Source organism: Mesoplodon bidens (assembly GCF_964165515.1).
Source record: "Mesoplodon bidens genome assembly, chromosome: 1".
NCBI lineage: Eukaryota > Metazoa > Chordata > Mammalia > Artiodactyla > Ziphiidae > Mesoplodon > Mesoplodon bidens.
In genome coordinates, this window is record NC_138176.1 from 90,509,073 (window position 1) to 90,536,214 (window position 27,142).

A 27,142-nucleotide genomic window follows, 5' to 3' on the forward strand; every position below is an offset into this window, starting at 1 on the left:
TGCATATAATAGGAAAAAAATTTAAAGAGAAAAGCATTGTACACATTTCATAGCAACTATTTGCACAGTAAGAGTTTTAGTTTTGAAATATCCATTTGGCTATTCAGCAAATAGAATATCAAGGATTCTATTCCTTCAGCATAAATAAGTTTGGTGACGATATTTAAAGCCATATTTTTAATTAACTTTTACCTTTACAAAACTACCAAAAGACAGACCAATTTTTAATGAATTGATCATTAGCTCCTTAATCTCGGTCATATTTTTGTCTTTAAATATCATCATTTACCAAGGTTTCACTGTCTAGGGATCAGGTGTCTCAGCTTAGAAAGTCACTATTCTGAAGGTCCCTAAATGGTAATGGAGTGATGGCCGTAGACAATACCTATGGTTCAGCCGTTAGCTGTAGCTGATGTTTTTGCTATGAATAAGTCAACCACAAAGCTACCAACTGCCTTTGTAATTGTAGCAGGTGAAACCACATATGTTCCTTAAGGGTCAAATATCTAAGTACAAAGGTCAACATTTGATAGGCAGGCATAAAATATGCAAGTACCTTATCTTAATGGTGTAATGTTTCTTTCATCTTTGAGGGTCAATTTTCACCAACTTACAGAACTGATACCTTAAAATGTCCCCAGACTTAAGTTATGGAAGCCACTGGCAGTTTGTATTTGTTTTGTTTTCATTTAAAATACATCCACTTGTGAAGGGAAGCTTCTGAGTTCAAAATGTGATATTTTTCGGACTTCCCTGGCGGTCCAGTGGTTAAGACTGTGCTTCCAATGCAGAGTTCATGGGTTTGATCCCTGGTCAGGGAGCTAAGATCCCACATGTGCACAGCTTGGTCTAAAAAATAAAAAAAATATATTTTAAAATGTGATAGTTTTTACAAAATAATATTTAAATGCAATTATTTTGCTTATTTCAGATCCAAACAAATATAAAAATAGATGTAAAACACTAAAGGGGCATAGCTGGCACTAAAAGCTTAGCTATGCTGTAGTTTTTGGTGTGTCTTTTAAAATAATGGAATGTATTTGCCAACATATACTTTTTTTAGTTTAGGAATTATATTTTAGACAGTTTTTAAATCTCAGAATTTTAAAATAAACCACTAATAGCCATTATCTGTATTATTTAAAGTTATCTAATTTGTACAGAAGGAAAGGACTCTTTAAAAATTATAATGTCTTAATTCTTATTTCCAGATATCTTCACTAAATTTTAATGTTTGACTCCTGTGTTTTATATGATAATATTTCAAAACAAATCATACCAAATCTTAGTCCAAAGAGGAGGTAGTAATGGAATAAGATTCTCAGGTTGGTGGCAGATCCAAGAGAGTGAGCCAAGCGCATGTTAGGATCTGGACTCATCAAGAGAGATGGTAACTGCCAAGGACAAGATGCAGGGCAGTTCAAAGGATTATCCATGGTGTGGGGAACTGACTTCTTGGAATCAAGATATCAACAATAGTTTTCCCGGAGGTAGTTGTAAATGTTTCTATTTGTACATATTTACATGATCAAACTTCATTTCTTCCCTGCAAGGGATGGTGGTCTGTCTTATTTTCATCTGTATTTTTTTTTTTCTTTTGCGGTATGCGGACCTCTCATTGTTGTGGCCTCTCCCGTTGCGGAGCACAGGCTCCGGACGTGCAGGCTCAGCAGCCGTGGCTCACGGGCCTAGCCACTTCGCGGCATGTGCGATCTTCCCGGACCGGGGCACGAACACGGCTCACAGGCCTAGCCACACCGCGGTATGTGGGATCTTCCCGGACTGGGGCACGAACCCGTGTCCCCTGCATCGGCAGGCAGACTCCCAACCACTGCGCCACCAGGGAAGCCCTCATCTGTATTTTTAATAACTAATACATACCCTTCATGTGATCGATCCTAAAATATTACATGAATAAATATTGGAATCAATGACCACCTCATAGGTAAACAGGGTCCATGATCTTGGAATTCTTGGTAGTAGAAACATGGCACACTGAATCAGAAGTGAAGGGATTGCAGGATGACACCAATGAGTTCAAATCTCCTCTCCTAGGTAATTCGTACCCCAGGCAATTGAGGGAATCTAGAGGAGTCATGTTGAAAGCTTTTCAGGAATACTTGAGGAAGTGTGAAGTGGAGAAGAGAAAATATCCAGATTTTTCTTTAAAAATGGATATAAAGTTTCAACCTTTTGATTGGCAAGCTGACACTGATTTGGAAAAAGCATAGTCTGGCTTATTAAATGGATGACCTATTGTATCCTTAACCAAAAATATAACCTTTGCATATATCAGATCCAATGATGAGATGTTCTAGATCTGTGTCTATAACTGGTTGATTCTAGATACATTCAGAAATGTTTAGTTTTGAACTCATTAATATTTAACTAAATTTATTCTTGCTAATAAAAAAGGAAATACTCTTCTGTACCTGAAGTGATGGAGTGGGCCAAAATTTAATAGAGAATACATGATCACAGACTTTTAGAGCTGTATCTAGGAATCACCTAGTTCATTTTTTTTTTTCTTTTTAATTCTGACAAAGACTTATAGGCTGACCCAAGATTATATGACTAGCTAGTTCATATGTAAGTGTTCCAAATTCCAGACAGGAATAATATGCACATTTGTAAAAATATATTTATATAGCTGTGACATACTTTTCAGATATGATTCATTATGTTTATTGAACACACACACAAGCAAGGGAGGTATGTGTGGAGAGAGAGAAAGACAGGTTTACATTGTAGTGAAGAAAACGTACTGACTTACTAGATCTTAACCTATGTACCTTTGGTTAACTCATTTCTCTAATGGAAGATAATAGTACCTGCCTCATAGGTCTCTTTTGAGGATTTTATATGTATATGTGTGTGTGTGTGGATGCATGTGTATATGTGTGTACACATATACATATACTTTAAAACCGTGTTTGCCATGTGCATGTTAGTTATAACTATTAAAATATAGAAGGGTCTTGCTCAGTTCATTCACTCATAATGAAGAATCTTTCTATCATATCCAGCATGCTTCTAGTGTGTGGTACATGTCCTGATGTATCTTTGATATCATGTTTATTTGGTGCCAATCTGGATTCTCTTTACCCTCAATTTAGTGTTCTTCCTCACCCTCACAGATATGCACATATACTTACATAAACACACACTCACATATACATATTCTGTCACATGTGCAGTCTCTCTCTGGTTCTGAGGAACACCTAGTTCTGTCCTGGTAGGAAGTTGGAAATGCTCCTTATAGACTGCAGTTTTAGCCATTGTGGATCTTTTCTAAAGGTGTAGAGGATGATGTCAGCCAAAAAAGAAGTGGCAGATTTCTAACTACTGAGGCTGTCTTAACCACTTCCTAGACTAATTTGAGCCACTAGCTATGATCAAAACTGTCCTGTTAAATGGTGGAACTATAATAATTATTTAGTACTGAATTTTGTATATTGTTTTCTGGGTTTTTCTTTTTTATCAATTGCTCATCCGTTTACTTGCCTAGCTTTACTGTATTTCCCACTCATTCCTTGCCAGAGAATAATGACAATCCTACCTATTATTTCTCCCTACACCCAAGCCCACCCTCCTCTCTTCCTGGAAAAGAAGAAACCAGAATTCTTTTGCTCTCTCCTAATATTCATACTCAGCACTCTCGGATCTGATGGAGTTTTTACAGTATAACTATAAAAGATGACATTTCATCCAAGGAGAAAAATGTCCTGGTTATATCTGAGCTAAATGGATGGATGGATTTTTCTCCGTGACTTGATTTTGTGACCCAACTGGGGAAACTTTCAGTTTTATTAGCAGTTCTCTCCCCTTTTCTTATCAGATATTCAGCTTTTAGCACCTAGCTCAAAAGAGAAAACACATGGTTTGAAGTTATTATTTAAACTTCACAAATTGTTATTTCTAAACAATTTTTCTTAGGTAGGGAAACAAATAACTCTGACAAGGACCTTTCAAACAAAGCTGTTAATATTTGCAATTTATATGAATGCTACATCTGAATGGAATGATTGTTTAGCTTTAGTCACCTTAAGATGTGTTGAAAGGAGTGGAAATAGAAAGAAAAGATGTGTGTAGTTTTCTTCCCCCAAAGATTGAAAGTTGACTTTAAAGGGAAAAATGCTGAGTGTTTTTTAAAACAAAATGTGAACTTCTTTATTTCCTTTGGACATTAGTTGCCAATATGTAAACATTTCAGGAAGAAATTTTATACAACCTCATCTGTGTGTCAGGCAACATTTAGTGGTTGAAAGACAGACAGTCCTAAGTCTCAACAATTCTTCACTGGTGCACAAATCTGGGGATTAAAATGACAGTTGATCATGGACCTATTCTATTATAAACTCCAGGTTGATCATTTAAAATCAATTATGATCAACAAGTCAAATGATCTTTATTTGGCTTTTATATTTTCCTATAAATATTTCACAACTTTCTCTAGGGTATTTTCTGTTTTTGATCTCGTATATGAAGGTTCTGATTCTTTTTGGAAGGACTATTTGAATAGACTCTTGGTATACAATTTAATTGGTATCTTGCAGACATATGCAATATTCATACATTGTTTCTTTCTCTCCTTGTAGGTAGAAATAACACTTCAGGATATCAATGACAATCCACCAGTGTTCCCAACCGACATGCTGGATCTCACAGTAGAGGAGAACACTGGAGATGGCTCTAAGATTATGCAACTAACAGCCATGGATGCTGACGAGGTAGTTCAGACACTCTCTCTGAATTTTTGAAACCTAGTATTCCAGTGATCTATCGAATTTCTATTGTATGTTGACAACATTTATTTCCTAATAACTAAGGTTAAGCGTTGTGTGCTCTTTTCCAAAGAAATTAAGTAATTCTTGAAATGTGATATAGGAATGCTAAAATAAAGACTGTCTAGTCGTAATTTTCCTTTGATCAGCAATTAACAACTTAGTTCATTGCTGGCTACATTTTGGATTTCTTAGCCAAATTATTTTAATTTCTCAATTAATAAAAAATACCTACAGAAATATCTTCTTTTTTAATGTCAGTATCACTCCCATTTGCTATCTTATAGCATATATAGCTAAGAATTTATTTTTTATTTGTAATTCAAAAAAGCAAATTATTTAAAATTTAAAAAAAATTAAGGATACCTTGCAACTTTTCATTTAATTTGAATACATATATGCAAATATAAATATATATAATTTAATTATAGCCTTATATATTTTAAGGAAATTATCTAGGTAGCTAATGAGTTTTCAATTCCATTAATAAACAGAAATTTCTTTCCTAGTGGTAAATTGAAATTTGGGGGCACAATCTAGATTTCTATCTTCTGTATTTATATTTTAAGTTTAGCTAATGCTCCAAATGGCATGGCAGCTTATATAATTTGTAATTTACATTTTTCCCATTAAAAAAATAGTATCACTTGTTTTCTCCTTCTTGCTAAGTAAAGGGTTTAATTAATGTTTTAGAGTTTTGGAAAGAGGAAAAATGTTCCCCTACACTAGTATCCCCTTTCCCTTTAAGCTAAGCCCCAAACAGGTCAGATAATTTAATTTCCTTACCCTCAATTAAAATCCAGAAGTATCTGAAAATTTGATTTTTGGATTATTTCTTTGACTTTAAAAAGGTAAATAATTCAATAGCAGACTAATATTTAACAGCCAGTACAGAAATATAAAGACTTAGTCATTTATACATTTTGCCAAATTTCCTTTTCCTATGGAAAAAGAAACAAAATAAAGCAAGGGCATTTAGGTAATTGTATTTGTCTACTGAAAAAGATTTGGTGTTTCAAGTTTAGTACCTCCTACTCAATTTTATATAGAGAAAAGTTTATTCCCAGCTCCAGCTACCATTAAGAGTTGTGTGCAGAATATTTCTATTATTATTGATAGATATGAAATATCATCAACTATAATTTACTAAATACTGCATTTCCTTAAAGCTCATCATTGATAATATATATATGGATAGCTCAATTCACAAAATTTCATTATCTCTTATTTAGCAAAATAGCTAAAAAGCAACAGAAAAGAAGCTCATGCAATTGCTATAAGCCTACGCAATCGATACATCAAATAATTGTAATTGTAACAACTGCTCTGTTATCTATACTCTCTGTAGAAAGAGAACACATAAACCTCATTTATTTCAAGTGATTTATCCAAGACAGGAAGCAATAATATGTTAATTATAATATATATATATATATTCTGATGGGATACACTAGTCTCAAGAACTGATTGTTTGAAAGAGATGCCAACATTCAACCCTTTTAATACTATTATGTTAATACTGTTATAATTTTATTTTCTTCTCTACTTTTTCTTTTCACGATATGACAAAGAAGGGTTAATACAAATGCAATGCTGCCTGCATGTTTATTTTTCTCTCTTTAACTTTTCTATGTGTGTGTATGCCCACACACACTTGCATTGTCTTCAAGTTCATCTTTTGAAATGTGTTTATATTTATGATGAAATTGGAAGAAGGCTGGAAAAGTCCTTATGTCTCTAGGTATTTATGTCAACACGGTTTTAGTGTACTTTGTTTTATTTCTATTGAGCTTTGTTTTTTAAGTTAAAAAAATATAAGTAACCATGCTGGTGTTATCCTTAGATGTTCCAGTTTTTTTTTTTTTAATTACTAAATGTAAGGTGATGATAGCTAGGATATACAAAAAGTACATTTGAGGTGAGAAAGGGTGGGGAGTTAAAGGGGCAGAAAGGGGTAAAGTTATAAAGCAGGAATAACTCGGGAAAAGAAAGGAGAATTGTTTGCAATCCAGGGGGAAGTAGGGATGTTGACAATTTGTGCAGGATGTGACTGCATCTGAAGGCATAAAAATCACCACTGAGTATCTTGTAATAGGACCTGTATGTGGGGGTAAGGAGAGGGGAGGTGGAAGGAGGGAAAGGCAGCAGAGGATGGAAGGGAGGAAGTAGTTTCACCTGCAACTTTAAAGAAAAGAAGGGGAGGAGACCTTCAAGATGGCAGAGGAGTAAGATGTGGAGATTACCTTCCTCCCCACAAATACATCAAAAATACACCTACATGTGGAACAACTCCTACAGAACACTTACTGAACGCTGGCAGAAGACCTCAGACCTCCCAAAAGGCAAGAAACTTCCCACCTACCTGGGGAGGGCAAAAGAAAAAAGAAAAAAAAAACAGAGCCAAAAGAATAGGGATTGGACCTGCACCAGTAGGAGGGAGCCGTGAAGGAGGAAAGGTTTCCACACACTAGGAACCCCCTTCGCAGGCGGAGACTGTGGGTGGCAGAGCGGGGAAACTTCGGAGCCGCGGAGGAGAGCGCAGCCACAGGGGTGCGGAGGGCAAAGCGGAGAGATTCCCACACAGAGGATCAGTGCCAACCGGCACTTACCAGCCCGAGAGGCTTGTCTGCTCCCCCGCTGGGGCGGGAGGGGCCTGGGAGCTGAGGCTCGGGCTTCGGCGGTCGCATCTTAGGGAGAAGACTGGGATTGGCAGCGTGAACACAGCCTGAAGGGGGCTAGTGCGCCACAGCTGGCCGGGACAGAGTCCAGGGAAAAGTCTGCAGCTGCCGAAGAGGCAAGAGACCATTGTAAACAAGCTCCAGAGAGGAGCGCGAGCTGCGGCTACCAGCACAGACCCCAGAGATGGGCATGAAATGCTACGGCTGCTGCCGCCACCAAGAAGCCTGTGTGCAAGCACAGGTCACTTTCCACACCTCCCCTCCCGGGAGCCTGGCATCCTGCTACTGCCAGGGTCCTGGGATCCAGGGACAACTTCCCTGGGCGAACGCACGGCACGCCTCAGGCTGGTGCAACATCATGCTGACCTCTGCTGCCGCAGGCTCGCCCGGCATCCGTACCCCTCCCTCCTCACGGCCTGAGTGAGCCAGAGCCCCCGAATCAGCGGCTCCTTTAACCCCGTCCTGTCTGGGCGGGAACAGACGCCCTCAGGCGACCTACATGCAGAGGCGGGGCCAAATCCAAAGCTGAACCCCGGGAGCTGTGCGAACAAAGAAGAGAAAGGGAAATCCCTCTCAGCAGCCTTAGGAGCAGCAAAGTAAATCTCCACAGTTAACTTGATGTACCCTGCATCTGTGGAATACCTGAATAGACAACAAAGCGTCCCATATTGAGGAGGTGGACTTTGGGAGCAAGGATATATATATTTTTTTCCCTTTTCTCTTTTTGTGAGTGTGTATGTGTATGCTTCTTTGTGTAATTGTGACTGCATAGCTTTGCTTTTACCATTTGTCCTAGGGTTCTGTCTGTCCATTTCTTTGTTGTTCTTTTTTTTTTTTTTTAGTATAGTTTTTACTGCTTTTTATCATTGGTGGATTTGTTTTTTGGTTTGGTTGCTCTCCTTTTTCTTTCTTTGTTTTTTAAATTATTTTTATCTTTTTAATTTTAATAATTATTTTTTATTTTAATAACTTTATTTTATTTTATTTTTTCTTTCTTTCTTTTTTTCTCTTTTCTTCTGAGCTGAGTGACTGTCAGGGTCTTGTTGCTCTGGCTGGGTGTGTCAGGACTGTGTCTCTGAGGTGGGAGAGCCGAGTTCAGGACATTGGTCCACCGGAGACCTCCCGGCTCCATGTACTATCAAATGGTGAAAGCTCTCCCAGAGATTATAAGAAAGTTATAAGAAATGAAAGATGATACAAACAGGTGGAGAGATATACTGTGTCCTTGGATTGGAAGAATCAACGTTGTGAAAATGACTATTCTACCCAAAGCAATCTACAGATTCAATGCAATCCCTATCAGACTACCACTGGTATTTTTAACAGAACTAGAACAAAAAATTTCACAATTTGTATGGAAACACAAAAGACTCCAAATAGCCAAAGCAATCTTGAGAAAGAAAAACAGAGGAATCCGGCCCCCTGACTTCAGACTATATGACAAAGCTACAGTAATCAAGACAGTATGGTACTGGTACAAAAACAGAAATATAGATCAATGGAACAGGATAGAAAGCCCAGAGATAAATCCACGCACATATGGTCACCTTATCTTTGATAAAGGAGGCAAGAATATACAATGGAGAAGAGACAGCCTCTTCACTAAGTGGTGTTGGGAAAACTAGACAGCTGCATGGAAAAGAATGAAATTAGAACACTTCCTAAAACCATACACAAAAATAAACTCAAAATTGATTAAAGACCTAAATATAATGCCAGACACTATCAAACTCTTAGAAGAAAACATAGGCAGAACACTCTATGACATAAATCACAGTAAGATCCTTTTTGACCCACCTCCTAGAGAAATGGAAATAAAACCAAAAATAAACAAATGGGAACTAATGAAACTTAAAAGCTTTTGCACAGCAAAGGAAACATAAACAAGATGAAAAGACAACCCTCAGAATGGGAGAAAATATTTGCAAATGAAGCAAGTGACAAATGATTAATCTCCAAAATTTACAAGCAGCTCATGCAGCTCAATATCCAAAAAACAACCCAATCCAAAAATGGGCAGAAGACCTAAATAGACATTTCTCCATAGAAGATATACAGATTGCCAAGAAACACATGAAAGGATGTTCGACATCACTAATCATTAGGGAAATTCAAATCAAAACTACAATGAGGTATCACCTCACACCAGTCAGAATGGCCATCATCAAAAAATCTACAAACAATAAATGCTGGAGGGGGTGTGGAGGAAAGGGAACCCTCTTGCAGTGCTGTTGGGAATGTAAATTGATACAGCCACTATGGAGAAGTGTATGGAGGTTCCTTAAAAAAACTAAAAATAGAACTACCATACAACCCAGAAATGCCACTACTGGGCATATTCCCTGAGAAAACCATAATTCAAAAAGAGTCATGTACCACAATGTTCATTGCAGTGCTATTTACAATAGCCAGGACATGGAAGCAACCTAAGTGTCCATCAACAGATGAATGGATAAAGAAGATGTGGCACATATATACAATGGAATATTACTCAGCCATAAAAGGAAACTAAATTGAGTTATTTGTAGTGAGGTGGATGGACCTAGATTCTGTCATACAGAGTGAAGTAAGTCAGAAAGAAAAAAACATATACTCTATGCTAACATATATATGGAATCTAAAAAAAAAAAAGTTATGAAGACCTACCTAGGGGCAGGACAGAAATAAATATGCAGATGTAGAGAAGGGACTTGAGGACACGGGGAGGGGGAAGGGTAAGCTGGGACGAAGTGAGAGAGTGGCATGGACTTATATATACTACCAAATGTAAAATAGTTAGTGGGAAGCAGCCACATAGCACAGGGAGATCAGCTCGGTGCTTTGTGACCACCTAGAGGGGTGGGATAAGGAGGGTGGCAGGGAGATGCAAGAGGGAGGAGATATGGGGATATATAGCTGATTCACTATTTTATAAAGCAGAAACTAACACACCATTGTAAATCAATTTTACTCCTCTAAAGATGTTTAAAAATAAAAAGAAAAAAGTAGGACATTTTTGGAAAACTGCTTTTGGACTCTTATGTTTAAAAGATTAAGCCCCTGAGGTTGTTTTCCTTCTTGGATATGTTTTCTCATAAATTTTTTAGTAGCATTTTAATGACTACTGACTATTTCCAATACTGGCTTTAGCAACCAATTTCTTTGTCTGTATGCCATGCATAATGGACACCTAGGCTTCCTATGGCATTCAGAATTATTGGCTGTTTCCTTTTTTGAGTTTATAATAAATTAATATTAATGCTTTTAGGTAAACCTCTATCTTCTTCTCTATTGTCAGCTCCTTACCTCTTAGTTAAATTTGAAAAAAAATATATATATATATGTTTTCTCTCTTACCAAATCATGGCTCTGTTTTCTTTCTTCATCTAGTTTTGAGTAGGAATCAATATTGAAAGCAAGGAGTTGCTTTTACTTTGTGGCCAGCATTAAATTGTCACACAACTATCCAGCAGATTGATTTTGCAAGATTAATAGAATTCTTTAAAATGCTAAGATTATGTAGGTAATCAGCAAATTATGTCCATGTATTCTTTAGTTTATACACTTGTCCTTAATTACTAAATTGAACATAAAATTATTAGTATGTTAGAGAAACTAGTAGGTCACTGAAGAGTAATGCCTGGGTAAAGGAATCAGTTTTAGAAAGCAACATATACATGTTGAACGTAATTTAAATATCTTTTGAAACATGTGTTGGATCAAGATACACATCTCTCAGAAGCATGTGACTTTGTCAGTCTCTTGTTTCCTTCGATAAACAGAATTATTATGCTTGTAATTGGCCAGGATACTCAAGCTTTGTTCCATGGTACCATATGTGTTTTTGAAAATACTACTTAAGTTCATAAAATGCATTTGCAATTTATAGCTATTTACTTTTAGAATTCCTTCCACTTACTTTTGTCTCTGTGGTTCCTCAGGAGAGTGGAGTATTTTTAAACAGCATTATTTCCACTGGGCTACAGCTGAAATATGATATTTGTTTCTTGTAGCATTGCTGATACTGCATATTTGGAATATTAAATAAATAGACTTTTCAAAAGACCTAATTAAATCATTACTCTTGGCTACACATTTTCAGACATTCACTAGAACTAATAATGCACCACATCATCTGATTTTGAAAGTGAAAAAGATGGTTTATCGACATAGTCTGATGCCTTTGCTTCTGTTCCTAAGAATTATTTAGGAGTATTCATTATTATAGTCATTTTGCAGACAGGACATTTCTAAATTTCAAACCATTTATACAATAGCTTGAAATATGTTTTTGTATCTTGGCTTTCCCCTAGTTTCCAAATTCCATTTTAATAGGTCAGAATTGAGTGTAGCTGTTTTTCCCTGGACTGTTTTACCAGAATAATCGAATTCCTTGTGAAATAGAACAAATGGTACAGAATGTGGTCAGATTAGAAGTCTAAAATTCTTATTGAATGTTTTTGTTAAACCATACAATTACAATAAATACATTAGATACTCTATGTACACCTGAATATACAAGATAAATGTGCATAGTATGTTAAACCCAGCTGTTCTATACTAAATTAAAATATTCTTTGAGGCATTCACATGACTAAATTTTAAGATCAGCTTAGGGAATGCAGTACAAATATAGCAAATGCCACTAAATGTATATTTTTAAAGAGTATTTTTGCCTTCAACTGTTAGAAATCACCCCCTTATGTGTTTGGTCATGAAGATAAAATATATTTAATTTGTGATGGAAAAGATGTATGGAAACTTCAGCTGCTGAAATTTCCCAGCATGTCAGCTTTATAGTCTAAACACCCTAAATTTATGTTCTTCCTAATATCTTCTGGAGAGTTCTTAGCCTGTATATTTTAATAAATACCTTGCTATAGCTTAATATGGTAAAAAAAAGTATATTTGTTTTATGTGAGTATATTTAAATCAAAAAGCAATTTTTGAAGTTGACAGTTCCAACACTACTTATACCTCAGTGTCAAGTCTCAATACTACATATTAACAGGAAATCAGAAAATATTTTCCCTGGGATATGTAGCAACTCTAATCAAATTTTTACTTAAATTATTTATTTGCAAACAACTCAGTCATCAAATACATTTAACTTGTATTCCTTTTATAAGAAAATAATTAAAATAGGACTAAAAGTAACAATTAGCATTGTCATACACTTAAAGCTTCTCAAGGATTGTTCTAGGTCCTATACACGTATGAGCACCTTTAATCCTCAGAGCAGCCCTATGTGGCAGGTATTATTACCAACCCGATTGTCCAGGTAAGGAAACATTGGCTCAAAGAGGTTATGTATTGGCCCAATGACACACAATTAATAAGTAGTAGAGTAAATATTCAAGCCCAAAACTATGACCCCGGAGCATCAGATCTCAACCAGTACAGTGTATAATATTTAACTCAATATTTCAATTATAATATACATATAAGTAAACATATCTAAAACAAACTGCTCAAAATTGAAACAATATATAGGTAAGTTTATAAGAGATTTTTAAATACTGTAAAGTTAGCATCCCCCATCATCAAATCCAGATGGATGCTTAACTTTTTTTTATTAATTTTTATTTGAGTACAGTTGCTTTACAATGTTGTGTTAGTTTCTGCTGTACAGCAAAGTGAATCAGCTATACATATACATATACCCCCTCTGTTTTGGATTTCCTTCCCATTTAGGTCACCACAGAGCACTGAGTTCCCTGAGCTATACAGTAGATTCTCATTAGAAAAATATGGAACACTTCAAGAATTTGTGTGTCATCCTTGCACAGGGGCCATGCTGATCTCCTTTGTATCGTTCCAATTTTAGTATATGTGCTGCCAAAGCGAGCACTGGGTGCTTTAATTTTAATTTCCCTTAATTTCTTTATTTTTGACTCTGCTAAAATCTGTTCTTTCTTGAAATCTTCCCTTTAACCTCTGTGGCAGGCTGTCCTCTGGGTCTCCTAGGTCTCTCCCCCTCTTCCTCCCTTAGTCCCTGCCCATTTTTCCCATTCTCTAAAAGTAGTATTCAATCTTTATGCTGCTGTTCCTTTCTTGATTTATTCTAATTTAAGTCCTCAACAAATCTTGTGGCCTCAACTGTGACCTACATATATCGACCTTCAGATAGTTTTATGAAACCCCTTTTCAAATCTCTGACCACATAACCATTTCTATGAAACTATCCTTCAATTGCTTAACATACTATACATAAAATTATAAAATTTCACTGCATACTTTCTCCTGTGTCAAAGCAGATCCTATCCTGAGATGTCTTCAGCAAGAGTATTCTCCTAATTCACAGCCAAAGTAATTTGAAATTAAATTTTTTTCCTTCTGTTTCACTTTTACACCCATTGCCTGGAGTTGTTAAAATAAAGATATGAGACTGAGTGAAGTAAGTCAGACACAGAAAAAAATTGTTCATATTTTTTATATTTAGAAACTAAAAAAAGGGTACAAATGAACTTACTTACAAAACAGAAGTAGAGTCACAGATGTAGAAAACAAACTTATGGTTACCAGGGGATAAGAGCAGGGGAGAGGAATAAACTGGGAGTTTGGGATTGACATATACACATTACTATACATAAAATAGATAACTAATAAGAACCTACAGTATAGCACAGGGAACTCTACTTAATATTCTGTAATGGCCTATATGAGAAAAGAACCTAAAAAAAGAGTGGAGATTCTCTCTCTCTCTCTCTCTCTCTCTCTCTCTCTCTCTCTCTCTATATATATATATATATATATATATATATATATATATATATATTCACTTTACTGTACACCTGAAACTAACACAACATTGTAAATCAATGGCAATTTTTTAAAAAAGAAAGAAATGAGAATATAGGGGAATGTTGAACAAATGAGAGATATTGTTACCGTTACTTCTATATCCAATAACCTATCAGATCTTACTAATTTGTCCTGTGTATTATGTTTGGTACATTATAATTGAGAGTCTCATTTCTAGAGCAAGATAACCAGGGTTCATATTTATTTGTCTCAGTTTCTTTATCTTCAAAATTGGGATAATAATAGTACTTACCCAACTGGATTACCTTTAAGTATCTAAACAATTAGTACCCATGAAGTGATGTGCTCAGAGCAGTGCTTAGCACTTAATAAACACTTAATAAATGTTCTATTTTTCTCAACTTTTCCATTCCTTCTGCCAAATTCCTAGTTCATACCTCAGATTTTGAGTGCTACAGCTCTAAGATCTGAGCGAAAACAAGAATGGATCCCTGCTTTCATTTTACAGAACAGGGACTTGGAACCAGAAAATAATACAGATTGTACAGAGTTTCATGTTGAGGAAATAAAGCCCCAGTCTCTTGGGGCCAAACTTTATTCACTATCTCCCTTCTCTGGCCTCTCCTCATTCTAGTCCATCCTACACTATAGAGAGCCTTAAAAGATTGTTTTCAATTAAAACAAGATTAGTGGTTTCTTGGCCATACAATTCAATGTGTGTTACAACTGAGATTCTCCAACATATACTCATAATCTAATACTTTAGCTTGATTTTTCTTCTTTTATTTTAGATTTAAACTCTCCACACTACCAAATTGGTCAAAATAATCCCTGTCTTTAGTTCTTACAGTGCTTATTGCAAGCCTCCATTTAGTGCTTGATTTGTTTAATACCTTTTCATGTTGAACCAGAAGGAACATGAGCTCAGAATCAGGCAGACTAGGGTTTGAAATCCACGCTCACACTTACAGCGTGACTCTGCATAAGTTAACTAGCATCTCGGAACCCCGTGTCTTCATTTGAGAAATAGTATCTAACAGAGCTGTGAATTGAAGCGAGATAATGCATACTTAGTGCTGTCACTAGGCCTGGCACAGAACAACAAGGTTTTAGCAAACCTCTGGTTATGTGGTTAATAGTATTAGCATCATTCGTATTTTCCATGTGTATATTTTAAGAATTAAAAAACATATAAATACTGAAGGCTGTGATTTGTTGTTATTTAATGGAGTGAATGGTGAAAGACTAGGTAATATACTACTCTGGCTGGTTACCTTTTGAAATCTTACAGTATCATGTGAAATTAAGCCCCAAAGCTTCACTTTGTCAAATACATATTCAGCACAAGGAATGGTACTCTTGGTGTTCTATTTCTAGCAGTTCAGATACTCATCATTTTTTCCTAGGGTGCAAATGCTCTTGTCACATACACAATCATTAGTGGAGCCGATGACAGTTTCCGAATTGACCCTGAATCTGGAGATCTGATAGCTACCAAGAGGTTGGACAGGGAACGCCGTTCCAAATATTCCTTGCTGGTTCGTGCAGATGATGGTCTTCAGTCCTCAGATATGAGAATAAATATCACTGTCAGTGATGTGAATGACCACACACCCAAGTTCTCCAGGCCTGTGTACTCTTTTGACATCCCAGAAGACACTACCCCAGGTAGGTGGCATGCCCATAAGTGTATTGGCAAGGATCACCTTTGACTACAGTTATGGACCATGTTTTGGCTACTCTTAAATTGTGACTAGTTTTTACCATATGCTACTAGGTATAAATGCTGGATTTTGAAATATTTTAATTAACCATCTTCATTACAATTCCCAAACAAATTTGTAGACTTTTGAGAGCAAATGAAGTTAACCAATCATCTGATTACTAATTACAGATATTTCTGTTTCTGAAAGTATTTGTGACATGCATTGTGGATTTTTCTGGCACCCATAGTTTTGATAGCATTTTTCCACTTTAAAAATATCTGATGCTCACTTTGTTATAAAGCAGAAACTAACACACCATTGTAAAGCAATTATATTCCAATAAAGATGTTAAAAAAAAGTCTGATGTGATTATGTTGCTGTGCATAGAAAGAGCAAAGAAAAGCACATGAAAACCTGTCAATACTGGTTCTAACACTTACTAGCTGTGTGAACCAGGGCAGTGTATTCATTTCTCTTAGCTTCAGTTCATTCTTCTGTATATGGAAACAATTCCTGTTAGAATTAAGGTAAAACATATATGAGTTTGCTAACATGGGGTTTGAGGATTAGCAGATACTCAATAAGTGTTCGTAAAATAGGAATCCTGAATTCCCACCTTGTCTATTTGAACATATTATGCTGTGACTGTTGAGTTTGAGTACCCAAAATCCATGTAATTGGTGTGGGTATGCTTCCTTCCCACTATTGGAAATTCTTATCTAAAACTGAAATTGTATTCTGACTTACATTTGGAGTGAGTTTGGAATAAGGCATATGTTTTAGAAACTCATTTGACAGAGGAGTGAAACATTTATAGAAGCCTACTTCTCACTACAGTCCCCAAGATGAGTTATGCATGTCCATCATGTAATTCCCATTACATTTCTTTCTCGCCTTAATTCTATCAATGGTCATGATACTGACCAGGGTTCATGGCCTTCCCCAATCAATAGAAATTGACTAGAGGCCAGATAAGAAATTCAGGCTAGGCTTTATTGGGACCCCGGCCGCAGCAGGAAGGAGCAAAAACAAGTAACAAGTTCCTTCGCTCGCTCCGCAAGCTGGTTCCTTATGTGGGGTCAGGGTAAGGGTGTGCCCAGGAGTTGGGCCAGAGGGGTGGCTTAGGTGTTCTGACCACCTGTTTGTGGTGCTGAGTGCAGGGGGCATACGCAGTACCCTGCTTTTTCTCCCAACACCCAGTCTTTGCTCCTGACTCTTCAGAAGTGGTAGTTGGTTTTTTTGGTCTTTTTTTATCTCTTGGTCCAGAATTTGCCCCAACTGGGCATGCACACAGTTATTTTTAGTCCCATATAGTTTCTCTATATTTGTTTTGCTTGAGGAGAGGTGTGTGCCAGCGTAAGTACTGCAGCACTGCAGCAAAGGGCCCCAGGTCCCAGCCTGTCCCCGTCATATGAGCTGTCAAGTGGTATCCCCTCAGCATAAGTTTGTATTATTGCTTGGAATCCCGAGTTCCTGACACTAGCAATGGGCCCCAATATATGCTCATTGAATTCATCAATATGTTTATGAATTGGTAGTGCCAGGTAGAAAAATAATGTCCGAAGTAGTGTTCATTCCCCAGAACATTTACATTGCAGCATAAGATCTACTGGATATCTAATATGCTATACATTTTGATATTATTTGGGAATGTTGGTATTGGGTGTTAATGTAGAAATCTACAGAATGTTGTGTTCATTATATTTTCATAGTAATTCTCTAGTTAAAATACTTTACTGTAGAAATAAAATTTTTGATATCATAAGTATTCTCTTAGCAATACCCTGTCCCATTAATTTTAGATTCTTATTTTTCTGATAGGTTCTTTGGTAGCAGCTATTTTAGCTACAGATGATGACTCTGGTGTGAATGGAGAAATTACATATATTGTAAATGAAGACGATGAAGATGGCACATTTTTCCTGAATCCAGTTACCGGAGTCTTTAATTTGACTCGAATATTAGATTATGAAGCACAGCAATATTATATTCTCACTGTTCGAGCTGAAGATGGTGGGGGACAATTTACTACCATTAGGGTTTATTTCAATATACTAGATGTAAATGATAACCCACCCATTTTCAGCTTGGATACATACAGCACATCTTTAATGGAGAATCTACCTCTAGGATCTACTGTTCTTGTGTTTAATGTTACTGACGCAGATGAGGGTATGTACTTTATTTTATATACTTAAACTTTATTAAAAATATCATCAGCTTTAACTCGTATTTCTTTACTGTGTGAAGCTGTCACAAAATTGCATTTTGTAAGTATAGGTCCAAAGTTGAGGAATAGATTATAACTTAACTATAGAGGATGAAAAGATTAAGTATTTTATTAGTTAATTTCTTATTTATAACAGTTACCCAGCATGCATTGTTATCATCTTATAAGCTTTTTAAACTTTATCTTTCTGTTTTTCTCCTTAACTGTATAACACTATTGCAGGTTGGCAATGTAGAAGTCATAAAACAGCTTTTTGGTAGGTTTATGTCAGATAAATAACTATTTGCTTACATATATTCTTTTAACATGAAAAGGATAAAATATGGATGCAAAAGAAAAACCAAAGTCTCAAAAATACTTAAGAATGCATGATTAGTTTTATATTTCTGACTGAAAATTGCTCAGAGTATTTTAGCAAGCTTTCATGCTTTGTCTCAAAGGACAGTCTCAGATCTCTTTAATTTATGCTATATAATCCAGTTGAGATTTTACATTAAATCTAGACTTTACAATGTTTGATTTTTGCTTGATTTTTATTTATTTATTTGAAAAACTTTATTTTAAAATAGGACTCCCTTGGTCTTTCTTCTAAGACTAACTTGTATATACAAATATTAGATAATATAGGCTCAGAGATAACATTGTATAGATTATCAGACTTTAACTAAAATGTTTGGACAGTTAATACCTTGTTTTCCCTTCCACTGGATGCAGCTAAATGTTCGTTCATTTGAGAAAACAAGGGACATTATTTTAAGAGGAAATGGGTCTCTAGCCCAAGGATATGCCTCGTGACATAGGCATATCAACCTTAATTTAGAATTTCCTGGTTCTTGCTGACTTAAATGATTTATGTAATCTCAGAATACCATTCTATCTCAACATTCTGCTCTATACTTAGTTTCCTTTCAGAAGTGTCCAAAATTGCCACTTAGAAAGATATGAGAGGCAAAGAGCACAGTATTTTAATTCATGAGAATGTTTTCTTTAGAATTCATTAAGTACATTTTGAAGTTTTCCCCTCTTATTTAAGCACAGTTAATATTAGACACATAAATATACCTAAAATAGAAGTGCCTATAATGTTAGTTCTAGAAATTGCTAACAATATTAGTAACAATAACCGACCATTGTCAAATACAGGTTATCCCTTGGTATCTGCAGGGGATTGGTTCCAGGACCCCTACTCGTACCAAGATCCAAGATACTCAAATCCTTTATGTAAAGTGGTGTAGTATTTGCATATAATCTATGCACATCCTCCCATATAGATTACTAGATTAGTTATAATACCTAATGCAATATAAATGCTATGTAAATAGTTGCCAGTGCATGGAAAATTCAAGTTTTGCTTTTTGGAAATTTTTGAAACCTTTCTTTCCCAAACATTTTTGATCCATGGTGGTTGAATCTGTGGATGGGGAACAAGCAAATATGATGGGCCACCTGTCCTTAGTATGTACCCAGTCCTGGCCTAAGAACATTGCTCAGTCTATTTCATGTACATCAGCCCAGCTCTGTAATTGTCTACCATTAGGATTTATACACAACTGAGGCTAATCTTTATTTTGGATGTTGATTTCTCTATTATTATTGATATAAACTTAATTAATTTACCTGATCTCTGGATATGAACTTTTTTTATTGGTTCCAACTTTTCTGTAATGAAGAATTATCTGCCAGGTTTCATTGTGACTTATTTATTATGTATTAGAGAGAGTCCATTGTATCATAGGATTGTGTGCAGCTCTAAAGTAAGTTTAATTTATCCTCACACCTTGATGGTAGGGAACTGGGAAAATAGCAAATAAGACACTTTTTTTGTGAAAGCTGCTGGAATAATCCATGCAAACATATGCACAGAAATGTGTTAACCATTGACTTCAAGTTACTTTTTATGGATTTTTTTTTGCCTTTAATTGTGTTAGGTAAAAGTTTCAAGCTACATTTTTCCATTGTTTTAGTTTAGAATACTTTTATCAGTGTAATTTCCTGTACTTTGACCTAAAATATGGGACACAGTTTCTAATCTCTCTGAATTACAAGGATCATGATAAGACTGTCCAAGGGTAACCTTCTTTGTTTAAAACTGCCAACTCAGTTATACTAAATAGTTCTCAACATATTTCACAAACAATATTATTTAGACTTTTCTAATTATCAAATTCATTTTAATGTCTGATCAAGAGTTTTCAGATGAGAGAATATTGTCATCTTAAATGAAGATATTTTATATGGAAATAAATTTAATATTTTCTGTTACTTATATCTAAATTCTCTAATTTTAACCTAAAATTTTAGATTACATACCATTTAATAAGAATAAAGCAAATATTTTACTGTGTTCACAAGATAAGTAGCACATGTATTAATCTCAAGGCTTTCATTCATACAGTTAAGAAAGTATTATATTGAGGCAAAGTATTATAAAATGGAAGTTTCATGGAAATATTCTGGTTTTGATAATTATTACATTATCCTAGAAATAAATTCATAAACTCTTAAAATATTGGGGAGTTGTAGAGTCATAAAGCAATTGTAATTATTGCTGAATAAATTTACTGATATATGCTTGGTACACAGTGCAGATCATTTGACCTGTAAATGGGTTTCATATTCCAGTGACCTGATGACCTTGTTGGAACTGCTTCATAAAAGTGAATGCTATTTGCAAGAGTTCCATGTCTTACAGCTGTATGATAAGTTGACAAATACTAGTTCATCATAGAAATAATTAGACAACATTTATGGATTGTGAATAAATATACACATTTCATAGCAGAGCTGCATACCTATAGTTATATGCTATATTTCCTGGAACTAAATTATTCTTAAGATTGAAATAAAAATCAACCAAAAAAAAAAAAAAACCCTAACACAACCACACACACACAATAAAGCTTCCAGAAAGAAAGAGTCATGTAAATAAACTACTTTCAGAACATTGAACACAAATGGTTAGAAATATGAACTTTTCTAAGCTTAAAAATCTGGTGCTGGGCTTCCCTGGTGGCGCAGTGGTTGAGTCCGCCTGCCGATGCAGGGGACACGAGTTCATGCCCCGGTCCGGGAAGATCCCACATGCCGCAGAGCGGCTGGTCCTGTGAGCCATGGCCGCTGAGCCTACGCATCCGGAGCCTGTGCTCCGCAACGGGAGAGGCCACAACAGTGAGAGGCCCGCGTACCACAAAAAAAAAAAAAAAATCTGGTGCTATGAAAGCCCACTAAATTCAAGTCCCAACACATATGAATAAATTATAGAATGCTAAAATAATATATTTAGTGATTCATGATTGGGATATTTGATGCAAGGAGCAGAGAGAGAAGAATGGCCTGAGCTCTCTATTTTTCAGAATAGTACAAAAGTTCAGGGAGAATTTTGAGTTTCAATATGCCTACATGTATTTTCTAGATGTAGAGCAAATGCCCAGAGTCACTTAGACTTGACAGGAATGAAAAGTCCTTTTCTTTACAGTAAAGTCCATATAGATGGCTTCCATGACCTGTAATTGCAACCGTAAGGTCTCAGTTCCTGAGATGAGAGCTGTTTCTTAGATGATGCTGCAATATTTTGTGCAAAACTAGTTGTATTTCTATGTTTATTCAAAGATGATGATTGTTATTGTCAGTTCATTTTTAACGTTATCACCTGATACATTTGTCATTACGAATTTGAATATAAAACCAAATTTTTCTTTTTTCATAATTCTAGCTAAATTTTAATATTTATTACTTCCACCATCCACCTAGTCCACTAAACGTTTTTCCTAAAAAGGAGGCTGTCCTGCTGTTTACAAGGCTATAAAATCTTGGTATCATGTTCTCCTTTTGCCTCTGCAAGTTAATTGTTTACTCCAGGAAGTAGCATACACAGTGGACCAAGGGTGTTCAGATCCTTGATTTAATTACTTGCATTCCAGTTGATTTATGTAGAAGTGTTAGGCCATCACTTTGTAGCCATCTGTAATTTTGTAAGTATTTTATTTCTTTTGATCTTGGGCATGAAAGGTTTTATATGCTTACATAGAGCTATATCTCTGCTTGTTGGTATTTTTATCCAGATGTCTTCATAACTTTTTTCTCAATAATAATTGTGTATGAATTTGTGCCTCAAAGAATAGGAATTAAAAAAAAAAAGAATAGGAATTAAATGTTTACTGATGGAGTTAACCATAGGAAATGCAAAAAATTTCCTTAGAGAGTAATTCTATTTAAAAATATATTATATATATATTATATATATATATTATATATATAATATATATTATATATGTGTATATAATATATATATTATATATATATATATTATATATATTATATATATATGGGTGTATATATCTTTAAAATAAAATTGCTTTCTAAGTAATATATACATATATTGCACCAGTTGATGAAACTTTTTTTCTTTGCATCAGTTGATAGAACTTTTCTCCCCCCAAACCTGTGGAATTTTAAGTCAAAGAGTTGAAGTATGTTGACCTTGTTCTATCCAGATCTTAAGCTTCTCTTTATCTCCTGCTGGTGAATTGAGCTGTGGCCTCCGTTAGCTTTATTTATTCATATTTTTCCTGATTCTCAAACTCCTAAGTATTTGGAACTTTATAACCTCTGCTTTGTTCTCTTGTGAATTGTCTTAAATAAACTACAAAGATTAAAAGCCACAAGTCTTAAATGAGAAGAAAAATCCTACCTTTTCAAAGATCTACTCAATCTTTGTTTATCCTAGAAATTTTTGTGAATAAGCCAGTTCCCGAAAGTTATCTCCATAAATATTTTTCTCTGCATCAACATATTGACAAAATACATTAGATAAGAGACTATTAAATCACAGGAAATTAATAATTCTAACATTTTTTTTAAAAAAAGAATAATCAGACTTTACCTTGTAGAAAAAAAATCCTGTTACTCAACTAAACTTACCTTTATAAAGATTGTAATGAGTTTAAAGAAAAGGCGAAAGCAAACTCAAATATTCACAGAATCTTGAGAAAGAGTATTTTTCAAGAAATAAAAGAGGAAAAAGGTGATCAAATTGTTCTAGAAGACTTTTGGCAAAGAGTGGACATGATTTCTGACACCTGAATAGTTAAAATTAACTTCAGAAATATAGGAGCTGTTTGTAAGCAGTTTATGTAACTTGACAGATTTTCCCTAGCAGAAGATCCCAGAGTATAGTATCTTTATTAAGGATGAATTTTCTAGATATACAATATGTTTCTTAGAAATTCTTATCCTATGGTTGCCCAACAGCTTTATGTTAAAATATAAAAGTACACATGACATTGTGCACCAGTGAAGAAAATGCTATTCTGGGGCAGAAAATATGATTTTTCTTTCTGTTTGCACTGATTATCTGTTGTTTACCTTTAAATTATTTACTAAACTAATAGGTTGATCCATTCTTCATATCATCTTTGTTAGAAGAATCTCTGCAATCATTTTATGAAATGAGGATTTATATATAATTTTTTTTTTTACTTTTTATTTTATATGAGACTATAGTTGATTAACAATGTTGTGTTAGTTTCAGGTGTACAGCAAAGTGATTCAGTTATACATATACATGTATCTATTCATTTTCCAATTCTTTTCCCATTTAGGTTGTTACATAATATTGAGCACAGCTCCCTGTGTTATACAGCAGGTCCTTGACACATGTTCCAGGGAAAGTTAGATAAAATATTATCTAAAAATAGCCCCAAAATAGTGTGAATTTTTATATTTGGAGCCTTTTACTGATAATATTTCTTTCAAAAATTACTTTTAGAACACGGTACATACACATAATAAAATTTGAAAGATAATTATTTTCTCAAAGGCCATTAGTCAGATGCTTAATAGGAATTAAAAAGTATTTATTGGTTCTGACAAGAAATGTAAAAGTAGACTTAAAGCATCCATGACTAATGCCATACATCAGAAAATTTTATTACCCTTCTCTGAAAATTGGTGTCGGCCTCAATAAATTACTAAAGTGATAAATGTTTGGCTAGTAGTATAGTGTGACACTGTTAATGTTGAACTCTCAGGAATTATGTGACAGAAATAAGTAAATGTATAGAAAAATATCCACTCTCTGGAATATTTTTTTCTTCTTTATTTTTGTAATTTAGCATTTCAACACCATGGTAAATAGCCCGCAGTATATAGATCATTTGTTCACCAGATTGTAAACATCTTTTCAGATCAGACGTTGACAGAAAAAAGATTATGGGTTTTGTATTACTTATAAAGAAAATTAACTGTGGCTAAATCATCTGTAAGGTGTGTTTGGAGGCATAATATATCAAATGTGCAGTTTCATGTCATGAAAATTTTGGTGCAGTTTAGTTTGCAATCAGCACATATTTCAGAAAATTTATTTTTTCCCTTCCATTTCAGGCATCAACTCCCAGTTGGCTTACAGCATTTCTTCTGGTGATAGCCTTGGGCAGTTTACAGTTGACAAGCATGGGATACTGAAAGTCCAGAAAGCTTTGGATCGGGAAAGTCAGTCCTTCTACAATCTGGTCATTCAAGTGCACGACCTGCCACAGTTTCCAGCCTCCAGATTCACAAGCACTGCTCAAGTCTCCATTATTTTGTTGGATGTAAATGATAACCCACCAACATTTCTTTCCCCTAAATTGACATACATTCCAGAAAACACACCTATTGATACCATTGTTTTCAAAGCACAAGCAAATGACCCAGACAGCGGCCCAAATAGCTATATTGAGTACAACCTACTGAACCCTTCGGGAAACAAGTTCAGTATTGGGACCATTGATGGAGAAGTGAGGCTCACTGGAGAACTGGATCGAGAAGAGGTTTCTAATTATACTCTAACAGTAGTGGCTACAGACAAAGGTCAACCATCTCTCTCTTCATCTACAGAGGTTGTAGTTATGATACTTGACATCAACGATAATAACCCTGTTTTTGAACAGGCCATGTATAAAGTGGAGATTGATGAAAATACACTTACTGGAACGGATATAATACAAGTATCTGCAACAGATGGAGATGAAGGTACAAATGGACAGGTCCGCTACAGCATTATTGATGGTAATGTCAATCAGGAATTTCGGATCGACTCAGTCACAGGTGCAATCACTGTGGCTAAGCCCTTGGATAGAGAGAAGACCCCTACTTACTTTCTAACTGTTCAGGCCACAGATCGGGGCAGCACCCCCAGAACTGATACCTCCACTGTCAGCATTGTTCTACTGGATATTAATGATTTCGTTCCCATATTTGAGCTATCTCCATATTCTATAAATGTCCCTGAGAATTTGGGGACACTACCCAGAACAATTCTTCAGGTCAGTATATTTAAATAAAACAATTATTGTGTTCATTATAAGACTCTCATTTAATTATAATGTACATGCTTCCGCCACTCTCTTCCTCCTTCTCAACCAAAAATGCTTACTTGCAGGTATAGCAAATCTTGAAAAGGACAGTTTTATGAAAGTTATACCTAAGGACTTATTGATTTCCTTGTAGATTAAATATTGCATTTCAGTTATATTCTTTTGTGTTTACTCATGTTGCACATATTTATGCATTTGTGTATTTTTGAATTTTGTTTCACCATAACAGTAATATCTGCACATGGTAAGAAAATAAAATGATGTAAAAGTTTGAAAACTATTACAAATGTTGTTCTCCCTTCCCTCTTTACAAATCCAACTACTTGGATGAAACTACTGTTAAAATTTTTTGTGAAGCCTTCCAAAAATTCAATGTATGGCTTTTATGCCTAGTTTTGCACAAATAATGCATAGTACTCTGAACCTTTTTAATTTTTTACTTGAAACTTACAAACATGTCTTTGAAACCTTTTAATCTTGGAACATATGGCTCTACCTCATTATTTTTAATGATACACTTTATTTCATGATATACATTTTGTTAGTTTTACTCGCATCCATGGTGTATATTATTCTCTCCTATAGGTCGTGGCAAGAGATGACGATCAAGGTTCTAACAGCAAACTCTCATATGTTCTATTTTGTGGTAATGAAGACAGTGCTTTTACTCTCTCATCTAGTGGAGAGCTTCGAGTGACACAGAGTTTGGACCGTGAAACAAAGGAGCATTTTGTCTTAGTGATCACAGCTACGGATTCAGGTAAGTCTGTAATAATCTTGTTCAGCTGTGAAGAATTTCTTCATAACATAAATAAATGGAAGTATTTTTGTCTACCATTAATTTAAATATTTGTTGAAATTTACTAATTCTTGGAACTCCAGTTGTAGCTACATCATTTATAGAACATATATCACTTTATGAAATTTATATGTAAGTGGTAAGAGCTTAAGCACATTACAAGCAAAGCTCTATTCCTGTAAAACAAAATGTGTCCTTGCCTGGAAGGATGCCCCAGTACCTCTGGGAGTGACTTGATGCTCTACCAGTTGAGCTGCGGGGCGTTGCAAATATTGGGTTAGCCAAAAAGTTCTTTTAGGTTTTTTGCAGAACAAAACCCAAAAGAACTTTTTGGCCAACTCAATACTTTAGCTTTGAAAACATCCAAATTGTTCTAACAGGTCATAGAGAAAAGAGAGTGGGTCCAGAGTTTTACTTCATTAGTCCTTTAGGTTCTACAAAATTGTAAGTAGCCATAATAAGCATTTGATAAAGCCTCACAGAGCTCCAAAAAGAGCAGTGAGAGCCCCGGGTTCTCAATGAGATAGCAGTGTAATGGACTACCATGGAGAGAAAGAAAAGCAGCATACGTCAGCTTTTACTGTTTGGAAATAGTCATTATATAAAATTGTATAGCAAGTAGCATAAAATGTAATCTATTCAAAAAAGGAACATTACTGTTTACCACCACATTACTTTGCATATATTGACTCTATTCATAAGTGTTGATAACTTCTAATTAAAAACTGAAACAACTAAAAATTTGTTAAAGAACCATTATGCCTCGCAGAAAGTAGATATTGCTTAAATATTTTTTGAATGAATGAATGGATGAATGAACCATTGATCTACAAAAGTATCAGGGAA

General features: G+C 35.1%; 1 protein-coding gene across 1 annotated transcript in view; it reads left to right on the top strand.

The window, feature by feature from the left end:
- FAT4 (FAT atypical cadherin 4) overlaps positions 1–27,142 on the top strand; it is a 172,257-nt gene that overhangs the window by 68,145 nt on the left and 76,970 nt on the right. The window contains exons 2-6 of the mRNA XM_081253885.1: positions 4,599–4,730; positions 15,613–15,874; positions 17,734–18,084; positions 24,524–25,446; positions 26,083–26,257. Of these exons, the coding sequence (XP_081110011.1) occupies positions 4,599–4,730; positions 15,613–15,874; positions 17,734–18,084; positions 24,524–25,446; positions 26,083–26,257 (1,843 nt within the window). The remainder of the gene's footprint in view (positions 1–4,598; positions 4,731–15,612; positions 15,875–17,733; positions 18,085–24,523; positions 25,447–26,082; positions 26,258–27,142) is intronic.